Genomic DNA, 21,940 nt, shown 5'->3' on the forward strand with positions numbered 1-21,940 from the left:
TTATATTTATCAACTTTACACTCAATCTGTGAAAAATGAAACCGTGGTCTTTGTAAGAACGTGTGGTTCTTTTAAATTTTATATCTGCCTGATTTTAAATTCTAAATACAACACGTTCGTTTGTACTCACTCAGTTAGTTGGTTTAAATAGCATTTTCCGCATTCAATTTTGTTCGCACAACTTTGTAGATGGATGTGGATGAGCTGGCTCTGTATAAGAGTTCAAATGAACTATTATGACCTATTTTTGACGGTATTATTGCTCCTAAAATTACTAGTGCTTCAATAATTGTTGTTTATCACGAAGGCACTTGACATACGGATTTCGATATCTTCCCGCTTGAAATTGTTTATGAGATAAAATAATTTATGCAAAGATTTCACTGTCTTAGATTTGAATGAAATCTTGAGGTGAAGCTAGTTAGTGTAATCTGCGACCCACCAACACTTATCAGTGTTAGGTACACGGTTAGTCACAAGGGGGAGGTATGGTGTGATAGATGTGCAGTAATCGGACATCATCTCAAAAGTAGAATGACTATTCCGAATAGCGACCACGCTCTACAAAGTGATGAAAGTACTTGTAAACAGAGTCAAGCCATTCATTATAGTGGAAAGCCAGACTTTGAATAATCAGGTATTAAAACGTTATACAACTTTGGCAATAAACTATGCATTTAATATAATTAGGTTTCGCTAAGTTGATTACCTCATGGCTAGAATTGCCACAAACGAAACTCTGAAGTATGACAAAGACTGTAAAAACGACTATCAATAAATAACTTGCGTTGTACAGAAAACACCCCTCCTGACATTCAGTGAAAATACCGACCCAAATCGATCGCAAACTACGAACGGATCGATCAACCATGCCTCAATAACAAACCGGAGGAAAGTTTAGAAGTAATATATGTCTTATCCACTTCCAATGCATGCAATCACCATTTAAACATATTATTTTTCGTAAAAGCAGTCACTGGATATCAAGCTAGTGTGTTTGGAATACGAAAAGAACTCTGCCATTACCAAAGAAGCCTATTTATAGAGTTCAAATACCTATTGTACACAAACGTAGACATTCATTACACAGCAACGAAGGGAACCAATTTTATCTACACATTACTATTTAAAACACTTGTTAGTAATACTCAGGAAATAACCTAATATACATATATTGTACTTAAAAACTTGTAAAATATACAAGAACCAATCTTCCCCCTTCGCTTCTTTACCATGTAAACTGAATAGGTCTTTAAAGAAATAGTAAAGTACAATTTGCATTTTAAAACATATCAAACGCAAGAAATAAGAAATATTTATAAACAACTGTCAGAGCTTTATATTATATTTTCTAATAAGAAAATCACAATTTTATCTATCTACAAATTCAATTGGCACAGCCACAGTTGGAGGGAAAGGCAATGGATAAGAAGTAGATTATTAAGAGGATCATTTACACAATGAACATAAACTATTACGTGAATTAGAGGGTAAACTCAACTTTGTGTTCAAAGGATGATAAAAATATTTCTACAAACATACAAACGAATTGTTTACTGGGCACGAAAGCTTTAAACAACAGTTAATTTGCCATTTATATAGTATAGTATAAAAGGTTTTCATGAGGTTTATCTCATGTAAAGAATAAAAACAAACTGAACATAAGCAACTTGTGCAATGAAACTAAACAAAAATACAACTTGGAATGTAAAAACTTCCCTGGTTCGTTACAAAAATATTTTGTATCAGTCTCTATGTACATGATACACAATTACCTCAATGGAAGACAATAAAAAAGAGAATAAAAACAATATTTTTGTACATCTAAACTTTAACATCCATCGATTGTTCTTGCTCCCCACTGTCAGTTTTGGTCAGCACTATTTCTTGTTGAAGATTTCTTACACTTCCCACCGTTGTTGTACTATCGTTCCGACAAACAACACACATAAATGAATTATTTCCTATTACAGCACCCTCACTACAACAGCCATTAAGATGCACCCAACGGTTACAATAATCACAATGTGCCCAATCAATAACCTAAATAAGCGGCAGGGGAAGAACGTTAGAATTAAATTGGATAAGTATATAATTAAAAGTGATTAAAACATGACCAGAACAGTAAAATTGAAAGATTACAAAAACATATATTGGAGTGATCGTCAATTAGTTGCTATGCTTATGAGTTAAACAGTAGATCACTCAGACTGAAAAGTAAATTACATAAGATAAGTAAAAGGAATATATCTATCTACAAGATATTAAATGTTTGAACTAACTATCTGTATCAGGTTGTCGACTAGATATACAACGTTTGATTACAATTAATTTTGTAAAGGTTTGCAAATTTTCTTTTTTGGTATGAAAAAAACACAATTACAAATAATAATGTTTAGTTTTAATAATAACTATTTATTGGAATTCTAAAGCTGATCTAGCTAATCTGACGATAGATATTATCAAGTGAAATACCACGACGTTGAAAGAATTGACGTTTTTCAGTATTATAACATTAGATTTATTCACAGAGTATATTTCTCAAAAGATTATTCAGTTTTAATAAAGTATCCGTTGCTTTCTATGTTGATCTTAAAGTTAACTGTCGTGTTAAAAGTGCACGAAGAAAAGTTAATAGTTCATTTTTGATAAATTTAGTTTGAAGTATCTTGTAAGAAAGAAAATGAATGTTGTTACAACCAACATTTCAGAATAAGTTGAAAAAGTAACTAAGCGAGTTAAATTTTCATCACGGTTATTACCGATGAGAAATTATTGAACAATCCCAGTGGAATAGAAAATTCCTAATGGATTAAGATAACTTCCGTGACTATTAACATAAGTTATAAACTGTTGAGTCGGCTTCCTGAGAACTTCAACGGAGCCTCCAGAGGCCCAAAAGGAGCCGAAGGGTCCTAGCCAATCAGAGTATGATGGAACTTTCTAGAATTCCAACGTGGCGTGCTACTATTGGTCGGTAGCATGATATGTCGTTAACGGATTGGCTGAAATATGATGTTGATTTAACAGACGCCAACATCTATAAATACCTATGATTTTCTGTACAAGAATGAACCTTGGGATAAAGTATTTTCTCTCATACTTGTGTCTTCTCTCTGGTGTTCAAGTCGCTGTGTAGATCTAGACTGCGGGTTACCAGAATAGTTTAGGAGAACGAATATAGCGTTCGATCAACAAGACTTATCATAAACATACATAAACTTTTATCGATGATAGAAATTAGAATCATGGAAAATGGACTAACAGTACCTAAACGATCATTTTACTTCAAAATACTATTTTGCCTATTGTATTTCAAAGGTGTAACTTATATATCTGTTACCTGTAAATCATCAGCATTAGCCTGATCAGAAATTGGTTGACAAGATAACTCTGGAGGTTCTAACTGACCACAAACAACACAAAAGTCGAGTGCTTCACCATCTTCCACTCCATCAATACTTTCAATAACTCCACCGTTCACGGGACCATGACCACTTTCTGTTTCAGATACCTGGAAATACTGACTAGTGTGACCAGATGTTTCACTTTGTATTAATTGAGAATTAGAAACTTCACAGTCAACTTCTTCTTCATGCGAAATATCCACATCTGAACTAGCTAAAACGTCAAATGACGGAGGATCTTTGATCTGATGAAATGAAAATTCTTCCTAAAGTATTGACAAAATATTATTAATACTTCATTATCTCAAACAAACATAAGAGTACTAAAACGCGACAATTATGCATATTATATAAATGTTTTGGAATTGAAAATTAAAATCTGAGATTTGGTCGCTGCATGGTATGGAATATATGAATTGATACTCATTAGGTAAAACAATAAAAAAACACAGCGGTAGACCTTATTTACATGATTGTGAGTCACATTTATGTAAGGAGTTACAGACACTAACCAACTGAAGAATGTAAAATAAGGTGAAGAATCGTATCTTTTTAACAGAAAGACTAGAATTTAAATTACTGAGACACGCATCATCTACTAGGTATAAAGTTACTTGGACAAAAGCACATACTATCAGTCAATTACTATCGGGGAAAATAACTAATTTGTGAAAGCTTAGACTGTTTTTTTCCAATGCACGTATCAGTGTAAGAATAATATTTGACAATCAATACAATTAATATTCAATAATACTTCACTTACATGCAAAGAAACAGGTTGAATAGCATTTGCTGCAGGACCGTGCAAACGTATAGTAACTGATCGCCCTGAAGAAGAAAACTGTGTTAAAACAGTATGCTGAGTTTTAAATGTGTTTTCATGGGAAATAAGAACAGTTGCAGTCGGTTTGGAATTCACCACAGTGGAATTGGAAGTTAAGGGATCTGTGTAAATAATAAAAAGTAGGGTTTTTCATTCTATAATACAGTACAGGAAAGTTATGGGTCCAACAAAAATATTCCATTTATTGTCAGTCCATTTACAATAAATAGAGTCGACCTACAACAAATATAGATTTTTCTTCACATATATAATGCGTCAAATTAGAGATGACCCAAGTCAGAACAAAGCATCAAGTCAATAAATAATTAAAGTACTATAAAGTACACTCTGAGGGCGATCTGACAGAGCAAAACAGAGTTTACCTCTGATGGAGTAGTCTGGAAAATACCATGTGTCAACACTGGGCTTTTTTGATGAAATTACATTTTACAAGGTGTTTTTATTGTGATGATGAATTAAAGGTAGAAGAAACAATCAACACTATATGATATGTCGGGATAATGATTATGAACGAAGAATATATCTTGATATTATTTACATGACGAAAGAAATTAAAATCACTAAAGGTTTATAGTAAGCAAATTCATTGTTTCTTAATAAGTTAAGAAGATTATAGTTAAAAACCTGTAATTCGACGATAAGAGCTTTCGGGGTTGTAAGTAAATCGTGTATTATTATGACAAAGTATATTAATTTGTTCCAATAACAGTTCATAAGGCGAAGAGTTCGATTAAATGAACCTAAGCATATTGAAGAACTGCTGGTAGAGACTGATTAGGCAGATGAAGTCGAAAAATACAGACCGAAAAAATAAGTGTCAACGCAAAGGGCAGCAACGAGTGCAAAATATGAAGTTATTTTCCCCAAAAAAGAATACACGAAAGAAAACTTAGCTGATCAGTTAAAACACTACCTTCAAAATACCTAAATTTTTATCGTAATGACAAAAGTCACATCAGTAACATCATGAAAGCTACAAAGGCATATAAGCAACTGTCAATTGTTTCAAAGTAGCGTGTAGGATAAGTAACACTAAAATGAGAGTTATGTGATTTTTGTATTAACAGCGAGACCGAATTTTATTACATTATTAAAATGAAGTAGATTTCCGAAACGATTCCTGGTACATTGGTTTCATTCAAGAGACTAAGTATCCCATACATAGATAAGAGTTTTTGTTATATCACTAAAAATGACCAAGTTATAAGTACACGGAATTTTAACTAATGAACAAAAGTAAAGTGCCTCAACGTCATCAAATGAGATGACAATCGATACCTGATTGTTATTATTATCTTTAGAAACGTAGGAATATTCTAAGAAAATACTCGATGATTCAACAAGACAGCTATAAGCAAAATATTGAGATACGCATTATACGTTTGAAGAACATCTCATAAGCAATCTGGTGAAACGCTAAGTCTATTTCTATGGGTGGTAATGGGCTATCTGTTTGAAATAATAATACAGATGAGGTAGAAGATGACTGGCAAATTGTCGAAGTATATCTTTATCAAGATAGTTTAATAAATCATTACTTCGTATGAGTTTTGAGGAGGCACATAAAGTTGCAGTATAAAAATCTTAGAGTAGTAAGAGCAGTCGATTTTAAAATTATTATCGACATAACTCATAGCCATGTTTCAAAAAAGTTACTAATTTTAAACCAAAATTTCACTTTATATCGAAAACATATGTATTTCTATTAAGAATGGTGAATTTTGCATCGTCTCTGTAATTTCTTCGACGGAATGACCATATTTTTTTGTTTTGTTCGCCTATGCAGGTTAGAACATGCAGAATAAAAAACTGGTACAAATAATAATACTTACTTTCAGTATTATCAGTTACATACGTAGCTAGTTTAGTGACAGCTGCAACTGGATGATGCGAATCATTCGAGGGATTGATTGCATGGTCTTTTGAATCTCCATTTGGATTAACATAATTGAGGTAGTTTGATGCACATCCTAGTTTAGACCACTGGTTGTAAGGATTCGCCATTTCATTAACTAAATATGGATCCACATTTTCTACAGCCAAACTATTTTGTTCATAATCTTCTGTCTGCTTAAAAGATGAAATAATGAGAAAAACTATTTTTTATTTCACAGATTAGAAACAGAAAATGATTGACTCATATCTCGAAATGTGAAATTATAAACTCTAGCTACAGTGAAATATGAAAGTATATTACGGCACACATAACTAGTTGTCAGTTATTCGTCAAGATAAAGACAAATAAATGTGTGAGATTAAACATGTATATAATTTTAACAGAAAGATAATGCTAAACAATAAAATAAAAACCAATAAATGAACAAACAGATGTATCAACTACGAAAAAATGATAAGATTTTGATCTAGTTCGCCCTGTATGTTGTTCACTATAGTTCATATTATTCAAAACACCTATGTACTGACTAAGGATGACCAAAGAACACTTTGTGTCGGGAATCGGAAGTACACATCAAAAGAATGAACAGCAACTGGAAAGGATTGCCCATAGCAGAGTTGGATGGAGAACCCTGCTGAGCGGTCTATGCATCTCCATGAAGAGTAACAGAAACAATTGATTAACTGTCTAAATACAACTAATAGTTCAATCATGGTAAAGTGGTTCCCTTAAGATGACCAACACTAATAAACTAAACATAGTTCTATTTTTTCTAGCGTAATCATTATGTTGCCAAAAGTTCTACGGTGTTTATGACTGGAAGAATTCATTTGATACCATAAACTACATCATTGTAATGTGGTAATTAATCAGTAGCCTCCGTTATTTTACGGTGACTTAGAGGTAATAGAATTAAACATATTACGGTTTGGCGGGTCGAAATATTAATGAAATTCACGGGAAATCGTATCAACCTTTAAGTGGCATTGATTGAAAATTCAACGAGACTATGTATTTCATATAGATTCGATTCTGTAGTTTGACCACTTTTTATTGAAATAATGAATTCCGATAGTCAATACTTGAACAGTGATGGTTGATGGCCTATGCCGAATAGCATTTAATAGACTGACTAATCAAATACCATTCAGCTAAACTGAAAGTGAAGTTTACGAAACACGGAAGTACGTTGTTCCGTCCGTTAATATTCTCCTTGTTAAGATATAACTAACAATTAAGCAAAGTTTGTTATCGCTATAGTACCATGCCTCTAACTTAAAATATTTTGATCATCACTATATAGTACAAGGATGCGATAATAGATAAAATAAGAAGTTTTAGAAAGACGAGTTCCCCAGAAATCTAAATTTAGATCACACATGTACACAAACATACATTTGAGTATCTATGTTATAACTGTTTCTTGGTCATAATAACTATCTCTTATAAAATGAAAATCAAAGGTAAGTAAATTGCTAAAAATACAATCGAATACCAAAATAAGTTTATATTTCTACTTATTACCTTGTAGTACAAGTGATTAAGTATGTGATACAGTAAATCAGTAAAGCTAGCTTAATCTCCATTGGTTAACGCTAAAATGAGCAGATATTTCATTAAAAAACACCAATCTTTTTCTTTAAGATACACTTATAGTTTATAAAGATTAATCATTTAAATAACTAATGAAAACATACCATGTTCAAATAGGCGCCAATTGATGAGGATAAATTGTTAAATGGGCAAATTCCCAATCTTTCAAACAAACTAATCATATTATTCGGTTGTAAAGCTTTTTCATAAGCATGAGTCAATATAGGTGAAGCGTTATTACGCAAAAGTGGTTGGTTAGGATTTTGTTCAAAAAAGCGATCCAAACGTTTTTTGAAATAACCCTTCAGTAATGAAATTAATGTAAATATTGAAAACCAAAGGGTATGAAAAAAACTAAAATGATTAATAGCATTAATATAAAGTACTGTAAAAATAATATCTTTACATAATACATAACGAATGTACAGTACAACGAAAAGTAAAAACAACAAACAAAATAACAATATTGAAAGGATATATTAGCTGAATAGTTCGGTAAATCTTAAAAAACTCTGGTATACACTGATCACTACTAGTTGTTCAGTGTGCGTAAAAACAGTACATCGCATGTAAAATTTTTCAAATATAAAGTGTACAAAGTATTATACCCACACGCCAGAAGTCATCATTTTTAAATTCACTGAAAAACTAGACAGAGGGATGAAATATTACAGTAAACCAATATGAAAAAGAACATCAGCAATTTGAAAAGGAACATGGATATAGCAGTAGTAAGAAATGTTTTCATTTGTGCGATTTACATTCTTTTTTAAAGATAGAATCTGTGAATACATGGATTGAGTTAACTACTACTCTTCATATTATATACCATGTCATGTGATGTTTAAATTTTATGATATGATATTTTTAGCACAGGACTGTGCCTAAATTCAACATTACTCCTTTGATATTTTTAATTATGAGCCAAAAATACTTAAGATATTTTCCATCAAATTATCATATTTTTATATTGCATAAATTCAACTAATATGTCTCCCTTAGTGACATATACTCGACCACTGTTTCATAATTGCTATGGATGATCAAATTGGCAAGTATGAAATGATATTCAATATGTCTGAAAGTTTTATTGCACGGGGCCTGAAGAACTACCACAACCATCATCAAAAAACTACAGGTATTTATAAACAGCTGTCCATCCAAGATAATCTAAATCGATTAGCCAAAGACCATCAGCAATAACCTAATCTGACAGAGAACAAACCAGCTTACGATTGAGGAGGAAATTAGGAAAAAACACTTTAGAAAAATCAACAAATTGTGTAATAAAGCAAGCCCTAACTTGAAAATGCGGAACAAAAAGAAACAGACCAAAGAAAGAATGGAGTGGTGAATTAGAGGTGAACATCAGGAGCATGAATAGAAATTAGCAACAAATAGAGAAAAGAGCCCAAGATAGGGTTGATTAGAGATCCCTAGTTAGTGGCCTATGGTCCGCGAGAAGTAACAGGAGTAAGTAAATAAGTAACTAACTTTGTCTATGTTCCAAAATCAAGTGGAGAAAGGAAGTGAAAAAAAACATGACATTATTTCGAAAGAAAAGAACGACCATATATACCATTTAAATCTCTCTAAATTACTGAGAAAAATCGAGAGAGGTTATATGTCACATGATGTTTGCCTTAAACTGTTAGTGTATTACAAATTATTATGACTAATTATACAATAATAATAATAATAATAATAATAATAATAATAATAATAATAATAATAATAATAATAATGGTGGTGGTGATGAAATGAAAATGAAATCATTCATCACTCAGGGTATAAGCACATGTACAAACTAGGTTTGAAAAATAAATGTAAAAGACTGGGTTAACACAGAAGCCAAATTTCCGATTACATTATCAGAAAAACTACTGTAGATAAACTCATAGCATTTTTACTTATCAACTTCAAGCCCATATTATAGAAAATCAGTACGAAAAAATCTATTATACGTTTATGAGAAATATAGATAATCAACAAAACTTCTCAGCACTGTTGCACATCCGTAATTTTCTAGTAAATTCTTATTTTAGTGTGAGTAGGAAATTAAATTCTTAAGAAACAGCGGTGTACCCGTACTGGGAATATATTTATATCCAATAAATACAAGACTAAACAAAAAAAATTTCGATGGAACTTAGAATAAAAACTCTAGAATGCGTAAAATTTCGCCATTTATTTACAGAGACAACACATTGATTGTTAATTAATTGAATTTGGGAAAGTCTGTGCACATAATTCTGGTTAAAGATTTGAGATTCAGGGAAACATGAAGTGACAAGGTAGTTGAAGTGCCTAACTTTCGAGGACTTCTAGTAAACTTTTTAACAGAAAGAAACGGAGATAAGTCAAGTGTATTGCCACAAGTGGGGATTATTTTAGAGAGAATAGGATTGATGTACCTCAGATTTTATATAACAAAGTGTGTATAAGTTCTTTTAGGCAGTAGGTATTTTCAATGAGATAGCGAACCATCAGATGAGGAAATTTTACCTTTCATAACCAATTACAGAAAGATTTTAAGAGAAGACAAAAATACACTCTAATGGGAAATCTATAAATACACGCAATAGTGTAGTCTATAAACTATATTATCATTTATCACGTACTAAATATTCTTATCCAATAAAAAGTTTAATACTGCTGACCTGATTATTTATTGGTCAGAACAGAATAAATCTGAGAACACTAAAAGATTTCAGGCTCTTAAATTGAATATATTTGATAAGAAACAATAATATATTAAATGGAAAAGTACTAGCTAGCATTATTAACAATGACGGTAATGTCAGCAATACTGATTTACCTGAAATGCCCAGAAACATGTATTTTCTACGCAATGATTATAAGCTGGATGGGGAGGGAGTGGAAACAGGAAAACGCCGTCTTCACGAGCGCGTTCTAAGACACGTACACTAACAAATTGTAAATGACCGTCGTAAAATAATATAAGCGGTCGAACAGATACTAATACACGGAAATGTTTAAGAAACCATTGAATAAAAGCATCAGAATTAACCCAACCGGAAGCTGAATATGAAAATTTAGTCCCTCGTACGGATCCTTCCATCATAGATGCTGAAAGATAAAAAATTAATTGTTATGACAACTCATTCTTAGAAATTAAAATTAAATATTTCAAAAATACAACTTCACGTGATAAGTTCGAGTAATATAAACATTTGGTAGTCTACTTAATTAAGAAGCCACTTATTTGTTAGAAAGTAACAAGAATAATCAGACATGTTAAACACTTACAAACAGGAGTCAATTACTGAAAGTAAGTAAATTCACTGAGAAATAAATCAATGAACACTGTTTATAAATATATCAGTGACTTTTTAAAATGCAAACTAATGGTTCAGTGAATTTACGTCTACGTACTGACTATGCATGCATGACATTACAAAATAACATCGTAAGCACCGGTTAATAGATTGAGTCCCCCAAGTAATAAGTCTGGCTCAGATTAGCCTAGTGATATAACTTGCTTATACTGAGAAACTATTAACTCCGTTCGGATACTACATTCTCCTTAACCTCCAATTAGATACAGCTAATCTAAGAGACAAATCTATCGTGGAATATGTATTGGGAGAGACCGAAAGTGATGGTTTTTCACAATAGCTATTTTGTATGACTACATTTGCAACATCCTTAAAAGTGAAGAATTTCGATGTAAAAAAATGAAAGGTCGAATTAATAAAAAACAAGATTAAAAAATACAATGAATAGGCGGTTTTTTGAGGGATTTAATCATTCCCAGCACTCCTTTACAATCAAAGCAGGCTCTGTAAATACTACTATTCTGCATGTAACTGTACTCAAGCTAACTTTGCAACTTTGTGACAAACAACTTGCTGATCATCCTTCAATAAATAAGACACAGAACCATTACATTCCAGTATGTCTGTCGAACGCACTTCGAGAAATTTATTCGGGGGATGACAAAATTTATTGTCCATTGAATGTTGGTCGGATTCAAGACATTACAAGGATGATTCATTTCTCTGATTCAGCTTTTAGTAAGATAAAGTTAGTAAGGATAGTATTAAAGTTCATTGTTTATTACATAGAACCATTCCAAGCTTCAGTTTCCGTTAACCAAATATATAAACAGATTTTAACAGTGAAATTAATATCCTGGATGTATTTGAAATTGAGATTTTATATGAATTTGATGCCTAATCGACTTTGGTGAACAAACATTGAATAAATAAAAGCAAACAGATTAAAAATGAAAACATGAATTTAACAACTAATCGGTCGTAGCTGTATACAATGAGAGCAAACACTTATTTGAACAACATAATGATTAGATGTTTGATTTATGTAAGACATATCAACAGTGATATATTGAATTAGTCAAACAATTTATGGATTTTGAAATTCAGGAAATATTTCTTAAAGAATGTACATATTATGTGTCTTGACCAATGACCTTAAAAGTGCAATGTTTTAATAAATAACGAAATTTTAGGAAGTTATCAATTAACTTATTCTATAGCGAATAAGAAATGATTGGATGCAAATACATGTTTGAAGTAAATACTTACTTTAAAAAAATATGAACTTATGAACTTTGAATGGTTATAAAGTGATTGAAAAGAAAAAAACCTACATCATATGATACACAAAAACTGATCTTTCTTTTTACAAATACCTACATGTTATCCCATCACCTCGATAAATAAGGAAAGGAGGGATTTTTTCACCAACACCGTTAGCAGCTCCAAGCATTGCAACAGTCGGATTCCAATAGCTAACAGATTGAGCTCGTTGTATACTGATGGGAAGAATACGTGGGGGTTGGTTCTCGCAGCTTATGCTTACTTCGTCAACAATCCAAAAATGTTCGGCCTTGTCTTTGATACCATATTTATTTAGAACCTATAAAATTATCAAAAAGACAATTCAATCATCGAATTGGTGGAAGATGTTCATTGTTTAATTTGAAAAGAGATCGAAGCGACAATCATGTTATGTTCAGTTTACAGCACATCTTTCTGAATAACTTAGATTTACGATGAAAATTGTCACCAAATTACTATTTGGAATATCTAATAAAAATGAACTACTTATTATTTAAAAAGATGGTTGAGTGTAATGGAGTGCAAACAGTAACGGTGTTATTAGTACTCAATTTATTAATTGAAGGGGGAAAGAAATCTGTCACTGAAAACGATTTATTTGTCTGTAGTTTGTTAACCTTATACAATCAACTTGTAAGAGCTAGAGGAAAGTAGTTTGAAGATTGAAAACGCGAAAATGTTTAAAGGATGAGTCAGTCATTTATTATCAACGCAGTGTCTGCCACAGATGTGCGTTGGTTCATGTCGCCATACCGCCTTGGCAAAACAAGATGAACGAATTCATCAGAACGTAATAATAAGCTGGCTGATTAAAAAATTTACATTATATTGACAAATGTATTGTTGGTTTATATAATAGTCATATTTACATTTTACACTTTTTATATAATAACTTATATTTTGATAAACCATAAGGCTTTGAAGGTAAGTAGTATTTGAGAATAGATTTTAATAAACCATCATCGGCATCTATGTCTTTCTAAGTGAAACAGACTTTTCTAAAAATTGTCATAAAAATGTTCCTAGTTAGATTAGTGATGTGAAAAACATATTTTGTTTGGCAACGTCGGGGGGCATAATTACACTATGGTCGTAAGAGGAATCGTTAATACCAAATTTTAGACATTATTGGGAGGCAGAGTAAGTAGTCAGGTGATATATTTGATTATAAATATCAAGGTAGCGTGGATTACACAAAGCCAGATTCATTGTTGATGTTAAGTCATATGGTATGGCCTAACCGGGTTAGTGCCTATTTACAAACAAATGCACCACAGGTAATGTATTGAGTGCTGAGCAGCACTGTATAGTAGACAACAAGAGAACGATAACTTGAGATTTAAAAATCTTCAAACATACCTTTTCGAGCTGTTCAAAATAAGACTGTATAGAATCACCTGAAACTCCCTTAGATTTTCGATTACTTCGAGGTCCGAACAAGAAATTCTTTAGGTCTGGCCATCGATTAAGAAAAGCATAGAACCAGGCCTGACTTGGATTAAGATATTTAAATGGAGCGATCCGCCCGACCGCTTTAGTCATGTCTCCAGCGAGTTCGACTACCTTAATGGAGAAACAATAAACGTGATTAGAATCGCTTAATAGAATGGTAAAAATTAAGAAATCAACGTTCTGATCTAACCCAACAAATCTTAACTGAAAATCGAAGGTACGATAGATGTTAGTTATTACGATACTTTAATAAGCAGTGCCGGATGTACAAATGGAAGAACCAGGGTAATTGCAGCCAAAAATAACTCTCTCCATATATATATATATAATTTAGTGAAGAGTTAGTTTAAGGTCGTTCTACCCTTAATTCTTAAAATTAAGATGGGTGCGAGCAAGGTTAATTTTGGAATTCTGAATTTTGGTGCAGCGGGTCTTTTAACATAGATGAAATTAAAATGTCGCCAATATATTGTAGATTAGGAACATTGATTATAACGTTAAGTAACTAAAAATAATCAAGATAAGGAAAACCAGTATAGATCTTGCAGTTGCCAAGCTGTTACTCCATTATGATAAAAGAATACAACAGTAGGACCACCATTAATTTTGATTCTGATATATTTTGACGGAACTTCATATTATAGTTTTGTGGTTTTTGTAACCTTAGCCCAAAAACGTGAAGAGCTGAGAGATACTAGATTCATACAAATATTTTTACATCAAGGTATAATATTATTAACGAACAGCTCTTAACTTTTAATGTCAGTTACATGTTATTAAGCAGTACATCATTTGAAAACTATTGGGAAACTGTACTACACAGTCCGAAAAAGAACGTCAGTAATTAAATAACGGACTCAAGAGTACACTAAAAAATCACAAACCCTCAACATTTTTTACGGTGCTGCAGTTAAATTCAGGAATTACTAGGGGAAATCAGTACTGAAATATCGAGGGCCGTCGGACATCTTTATCATAAGGAATTCGTGTCTCACGGCATTAGAACAAAATTACATGCAATGAGGCAGTAACTCATTTGTAGTTAGATTAACTTGGCAAATCTGTGAAGATGGTTGAAGTTATTCACGTCTTGGTTTCAAAACATAGGGAATTCTGTCTTATAAACTTCTATTAAAATAAAATATCCAGAGGCATAAGGTTTCGAATTATTAAGATAGTTTACCATAAAACACTAGTATAGTCACAAGCTCCTACCGGCCATTGAAAGTAATTTGCTTTCCAAGTACGTACTATACTTAAAGGCGATTGCTAAGTACAATTTGAGTAAAATGTTGTTGCGCAATGCATTAATTTATTATCTTCCGAAATTCGAACACAGAATTATTCGACACTATCCACTAACTTCTGAATTGTATTTTGCCTAGTGAACCTACCAATACCGTTTTCATTTTCATTTCCTAGTATTTATCGAGGTAATCTGCCGCTGTGTTGGTGTTAATTGTGCCGATAAAAACCTGAAGTAGGTCCTCCATTATTTTAGGTGTTACTGAGTAATGGGAGGGTGTAGTCTGAATCATCAAAGTTGGTAAATTTCCTTACATAATACGGTTACACACCTACCTATCAAACACTTCATTCTGTAGTTTCTTTCAGAAAATTATGGTATAACAAGAGGAATTAGTAAACCTGTTTAACCCCACTTCTGGTTTGGGATAATAAACTGAGGTGACTAAACGTTTATAATCTACCTACTTGAAATCCCTGTGTACTGGAACTCTCCAAGGATACGCAGAGCATAACATGCAACAAGAAAAAACGAGTGCATGTGCGATGACATTAAATTATTGAGACCAATCTGACTTATTAAACGGTAAATACTAATAATCTATTCAATTTGTAGCTAGACTATCAGAAAATAAAGATCAACTCAACTTCTTTTGAGAGTGTTTATTAATAAGTACAGAAGCTTGTTATAATATTTGACACATGAACCAATATTTTAGATGACAGCTTTATTACCAATCGTTTTTGAAGATATAGATTTCCCAACAAACTGTCAGTGTCCTGGTGGATCTTGATCGTTTCGATCATCCTAGTGCGTAATAATTTTCACAGCATAATAAGTATATAAAAAGTCCCTTCATTGTTAATTCTCTTGTTTTCAAACCAAACACGGAAAGAATCCAAAGCTATGTACACATACTAGTTCTAACTTAAATCTTAATGCGAACTAATGCGTTGAAAACGTACAAGCACAAGTTTCAAAAATAATCCACTGGAGCTGATAACGAATAAAATCCAAAGATAATCATTGTTATGGCTTTATCACAACGACATGTGAAAGTGGCCAGTTGTGTAACACCCCATCAATATTTATTCATTTGGGTAACCAACTGATATAACCATGTACGTTTAGCTACAGCAGGACTTATTACAATTCATTCTTTATACTATCGGGTGGGCAAATGAGCGAAAATTAGAGAAAGGCGCTGTGGTGTTTCGGTTCTTAAGAGTTCAGCTAGACATTAACAATGCAAAAATTGGTAGGAAAGTTTGTCAGTTAAAATCGCCACAATTTACATCGGCACAACAGGAAGTTAAAGGAAAAAGAGAAAAATCCATTATAATTGTGGAAGTAAAGTAGAAGAAAAACTCGAACTGTTATGGATTTGAAACAGTGATAAGTGGTGAGTGGACTTTGGATTAGTAAAATGAATGCATGGATGTCGATGGATAGACGAAAGCAACAATACAATATGGCCGTTTGATGGTTACTCACGAGACAGGATTATTAATTCAACCCATCGAATGAATTTCTATCAAAGGCAAGACCAAGAGCCAGAAGAACAGATTTTCTATTCAGTAAAATTACCTGTTTCTTTATAAAACACTCAACGCAAAAATAAACATAATTAGAAGTCCACTCACATATAAGTTATTGAAAATGGGGATCTCGTAGGCTACTTAAGTATCAATAAAATTAAGCTTAGTTCATGTTCAACATAAAAAATTTAACAATATAAGAGTGTGTATCAATATACATACTTGATTTCGGGTATATGGGTAACCGATTTTACTCATGAATAAGATATGATCCACCATCTTCTTTTCCTCTTCATAGGTGAAAAATGTTGGGGGGCCTGGTCGAGAGCATTCTAAACTGACTCTTCCATGAACTCTGTCACGAAGAGTAGATTCGGGAACATTAAAGGCTGTCGCAGCTCCACGAAGCGACATTCCCTGATACTTGACTGCGTTGTACGCGTTTGTCATGTCTCGCTGAGTCCATCGTCTTCTTCTTGTCTGAAATAGCAAATCATATTAAGAGATCTACATTTGATTACTTTAGGTCTTTGAAGACTTCGTCCTGAAACTGAGTCAAAATTGCGATAAAAAAGTATTTGTTGATGGTAGTCGTTGTAGGTTTCTGCTGAGTTTAGCATATCTGTATCTTCTTTGTCTTCCCCTTCAAATGCATCGTCAGAATATGATAAGTCTTCGTCTGTTGCCATGGTAGCTGACTGAGAGAAAGCGGAGTGTAAAAGCCAAAATTTTACCAGAAAACAAATAAAAATGAGGAAATATATTAACCACAGTCATATATTTTTTATAAAGAGTTTATGCCTCATACATAACTCAGCGTATAATTTATGAATAACAGTTTCAGCTAAAACCCACGTATAAGTAAAAGCTTTATATTTCCACTCAGATCCTTAACATATACCAAATTAATTTCACGGGACAGAAATTGTATTCTAGCATGACGCCTTAAGAGCAACTGAAAGATATCCTTCATTATTTCTACATGACCTTAAAACGTTAGGATCGTTTATGGTTAAATCTCAATCTACTGTTAAAGTATAAGTAGCACAAATGATTTTTTAGAAAGAAGCACGCAACAAGATTTCATTAGTGAGTTAGACTCCCAAGTGGAAAATTAAATTCAAATACAGAACAAACATTTATAACACATAGATAGCGTAAGCAACAGATATTATTGAAGTTGTAATTATCCTCCTGTCTTTGCTTGGTACATTGTGCCAGGTTTTATTTCCGGAACAATGATTCCATAGATATAATACTAAGACAAATTGTGTTACAATTTACCGGTGTAATCGTTAAATAAGTTGGATACTTGAACACGTACACTGAATAATACTGTTCGTATACTAAGACAAGTTTACAGCCATAAACAATGATATTTTGTTCGAAGTAAGTTAAATTTAGTAGCCATGGAGTTTCGAATCGCAAGTTATTTGTTGTATCGGCAAGACCGAACGAAACTACGCTGTTCACACTATAATAAGTGGGTTTTAATCAATGACAAAACTGCTCAGCAACTCCAACAAAATATAAGAATTTCGAAATAACTAGGGGAACTCAATCAATTTAAGCAGTTTGGTAACTGTTCAGTTCAGAGATAGCCGATCAATATGGTGGAAGCTTATAGAAATCGTTAATAAGACAATGTATTCCAAACAAAGTTTAAACTTCAATAGACTTTATTAAACCTTCTCTTTCACTAAATAAAACGACTATTTGGAACAGAATCGACAACCGACAAGTATGATACTAGAAAATGAACATGTACAGACGAACCAAACCTATGTGAAATTATTTTACACAGTTCAAATAAATAAGACAAATACGGAGAGGTGGAGTTTCTGCCTAGAAGCGTTAGTTGATTTATTAACTTTAAATGAAGCAATCATTTAGGAACAGAGTACTTCTTAAATGACTAAACAGATGAAAATATCTACCTTCTACAGATAACTATGTTTGAAAGACGGGAAACCTGTATGATTTGGCTGTGTATGAAGCTTACTTTATGTCTGTCTCCAAAAGGCTGGTTGAAAAACATCTACTGTGTATGACATTTGTTGAAACTTATCGGTGACCCAAGTAAAGTTAACAAAAGCTTCAGTAAAACATTTATCGACCCGCAATGTTTCCAACAGTCGAAATGCGGAGCTTCAGTCACATTAAACTAACATTCGCCACACACAAATGAAAGTAAGCAACGACGAAATAATATTTTCACGAAAATTTCACACTTATTTAGTACTTTGAAAAATATCATGAACAATGCAAGAGAACTAAAATAACCAGAATATATATTTTGCTTTGGAATCGATAAACGACGACTGAGTTACAATAAACTCTAAGAAGACATTTCGGACGAGCAGGTGGGTCCAGTGACTGAAGTTAAGGTAAATAAGAGGATTCACAAAACTAGAACGACGAGTGTCAAATAAATGGAGATATTTATATCAGGTTCTTGGATAAACACGATCCTACCGCATAAATTCTTGAACAAGAATAGTACAAGTAATGAAACTTGAAATTTCACATTCTATCTGACGAATGAACCCGAGAAAATAGGCACGAAATGCTAGACTGTACACAAATACCAACTCAAAGCTACTTTAGGGAATACCACTTACTGAAATGCTTTAAAACGAATTGGTTGGCTACTGAAGATTCACGTAGTGATATACTCATTTGGACATATTTTAGGAATAATTACGAAGAACAACCGTTATGGGTACATACAACTTGTTAGGTGCAGAAGCAATTACGCATGCAAATCCTAATGGAAGTCATCTGGACGATAAGTGTGTCAGCGCACTAAAGCTTCTTCGAAATACCTCTAAATCACGCAGCGCGATATTATTCAATACAAGAACTAGGTATTCGAATGATATAATGGCCACTGGCAGCAGTTATATATGACCAATTAGATAAGCGGTAATTTATTACGTACGTACATCAGTGAGCTATAAGGTAACCAAACTCATCAATAAGAACTGTTAATTCATTCAAAGAATTACTCTCGCGTACACAAACTGTTCGAGGGAATGTAGACATATAGTAAAAAGGCTAACTTAAACAGAAAAAGAACCTTTACCGAAAATTAGTAGAACTTTTAAAAGTGCCACATTCCTACAGCTCTGACTTTAGGAAAAAAGAAAAACAAATGCGGAAGCAAACAAAATCCCAGATTAAAAAATATAAATGCCTGATAATTTACATAAAATACAATATACTAGAATGTTGAATAAAATATTGCTGATGCGTAGATATACTACTGTGTTGGGAACTGTTGCGATCTTATTGTAGAGGTAAATAAATCCCCAAAATAAATAGCACTGTAAGTTTTCGACATTGGATGCTGACCATATGTCTTAGTGGACTCATCTAGCTGAAGGCTCTCGGTCAGGCATCCGCACCAGATCACGTGTGGTAACGCCGTGCTCAACATCAACCGCAATCGCTAGCCAGATTAGATCAGAGAATTCCGATATATTGGTCATCGCCAAATATACTCTTCCGATCTCCTCGACTCTGTCTTTTGATTTCTCTGGGTGGGAACGAAATACATTAGAAGGTGTTACTGGTAGAAGCGTTGTCAAACACTGAATACCTGTGACATCATCATTGGTGAGACCGACGTGATCTGGTACACCTAATTGCAACTGTGAGTCTGTTCCTTTTTGGGATTTTTATGTATCATTGCCTTATTTTTTTATTTTTTTAAACATTGTGATTTTTTTCGTGTTTCTTCTTGGATATATATATATTTTCCCCTCGTTCGTTATCGTACTTCATACTTCATCATGACTGAACAGACACCTAAAGTACTCAAGCTTAAGACTTTGTCCCCGCCTTCGTTTCAACTGATGCCTTTCTGGCCCGACAACATCGAAGCCTGGTTTTGCTACGCAGAAGCCGACTTCTCCGAGCACGGCGTGATCGACACACGTGCACAATTCCTCGCAGTAGTCAAGGCACTACCGCGCGAATTCAACAGGTATGTAACACCTAGTATGTTTACTAGTGATGTTTCCGATCCTTACGAAATCTTAAAACGCTCGATTCTTAAACGAGGAGACCTAACCGATCGACAAAGGTTAGATCAACTCTTCAATAACATCGACCTGCAACACGGTTCTGCGACGGACATGTTGCAACGGATGAGAGAGGTAATAGGCCCAAGAACTTTCGACGAAGGTCTATTCAAACAACTCTTCTTGTCAAAACTTCCTCAACAGGTGCAAGCAGTTCTGGTCTCGTTCCAGAACAACGCCTTAGACGAGCTAGCTGCATCTGCCGACCGCATTTTAGAAATTACGAAACCTACTACTATCGAGGTATTTTCAGTCAAAGAAAAACCTCAAACGACTCAGAATGATATAAACGACTTATGTCACACACTCACTCATGTCACTCACTTCGTACCGACCGTAAGAGATCGCGCACACCACGTAGAAGCATTTCTCGTAAGCGATCTGTCTCTAGACCACGAGAAACAGATAACCCCGACTGGTGCTGGTATCATAACCAGTATGGAAAGTTTTCCAGAAATTGCAGAAAACCCTGCAGTTTTCCCAACACGAAACCGACTGATTCGAAAAGCAATTCGGGAAACTTCCAAGCCGGCACGCGTTAACGGCAACCGTAGCCGGCGAACAAAGCCGTCTGTTATTCGTCACAGATGTGACAACGAGAGTTCGCTACCTCGTCGACACTGGCGCAGAAGTTAGCGTTTTCCCAGCAAATCCTAACGACCGACTACACGAATCGACCCTAAACTTACAGGCGGCAAACGGAAAACTGATCGCTACGTATGGCGAAAGGTACGTTTACCTTAACGTGGGTTTACGCAAACCCATCCACTGGATTTTCGTTATTGCAGATGTTTCTACGCCAATCATTGGTATGGACCTTCTACAACACCACAATCTGATCATCGACACGCGCAAACGGAGGCTAGTAGACGGAAACACTAATTTGTCCGTTTGCGTAACTTCCTTTTCTGGTTGCAGATTATCCCCAGTCACAGTTAAGCATATGATAGACCCACTTTATCAGCCACTACTCGATAAGTACCCTGGGATACAACAAACTCAACCGAAACTACCGTGTGTAACCAGCAATGTTACACATCACATCACGACTACAGGACCACCTGTATTTTCTAAAGCACGACGACTAGCTCCCGAAAAGCTAAGGTTAGCGAAAAACGAATTCAACCTATGATAGACTTAGGAATCATACGACCGTCAAGTAGCCCATATGCATCTCCGTTGCACATGGTCCCTAAAAAGGACAGCAACGATTGGCGTCCAACCGGTGACTATCGGTGATTGAACGCGAAAACCATTCCCGATCGTTACCCGTT

General features: G+C 33.8%; 1 protein-coding gene across 4 annotated transcripts in view; it reads right to left on the reverse strand.

Moving 5' to 3' along the window:
* MS3_00010582 (uncharacterized protein) overlaps nucleotides 1-19,705 on the reverse strand; it is a gene marked incomplete at its 5' end in the record, with an annotated part of 30,469 nt that extends 10,764 nt beyond the window's left edge. Inside the window, 11 exons of one of the 4 annotated variants that reach the window (XM_051218959.1) lie at nucleotides 1,316-2,043; nucleotides 3,344-3,673; nucleotides 4,171-4,352; nucleotides 6,084-6,321; nucleotides 7,846-8,043; nucleotides 10,560-10,831; nucleotides 12,421-12,643; nucleotides 13,705-13,908; nucleotides 16,804-17,061; nucleotides 17,103-17,275; nucleotides 19,667-19,705. In XM_051218959.1, the coding sequence (XP_051068980.1) occupies nucleotides 1,825-2,043; nucleotides 3,344-3,673; nucleotides 4,171-4,352; nucleotides 6,084-6,321; nucleotides 7,846-8,043; nucleotides 10,560-10,831; nucleotides 12,421-12,643; nucleotides 13,705-13,908; nucleotides 16,804-17,061; nucleotides 17,103-17,270 (2,292 nt within the window). In that variant the 3' untranslated portion in view covers nucleotides 1,316-1,824. Of the gene's footprint in view, nucleotides 1-1,315; nucleotides 2,044-3,343; nucleotides 3,674-4,170; nucleotides 4,353-6,083; nucleotides 6,322-7,845; nucleotides 8,044-10,559; nucleotides 10,832-12,420; nucleotides 12,644-13,704; nucleotides 13,909-16,803; nucleotides 17,062-17,102; nucleotides 17,280-19,666 lie in introns of those variants that run through there. The other 3 variants (XM_051218957.1, XM_051218958.1, XM_051218956.1) reach the window with 3 other exon arrangements.
* Between the last annotated feature and the right edge of the window lie 2,235 nt (nucleotides 19,706-21,940).

The sequence above is a fragment of the Schistosoma haematobium genome, chromosome 3 (genome assembly GCF_000699445.3).
Source record: "Schistosoma haematobium chromosome 3, whole genome shotgun sequence".
In the NCBI taxonomy this organism is placed as follows: domain Eukaryota; kingdom Metazoa; phylum Platyhelminthes; class Trematoda; order Strigeidida; family Schistosomatidae; genus Schistosoma; species Schistosoma haematobium.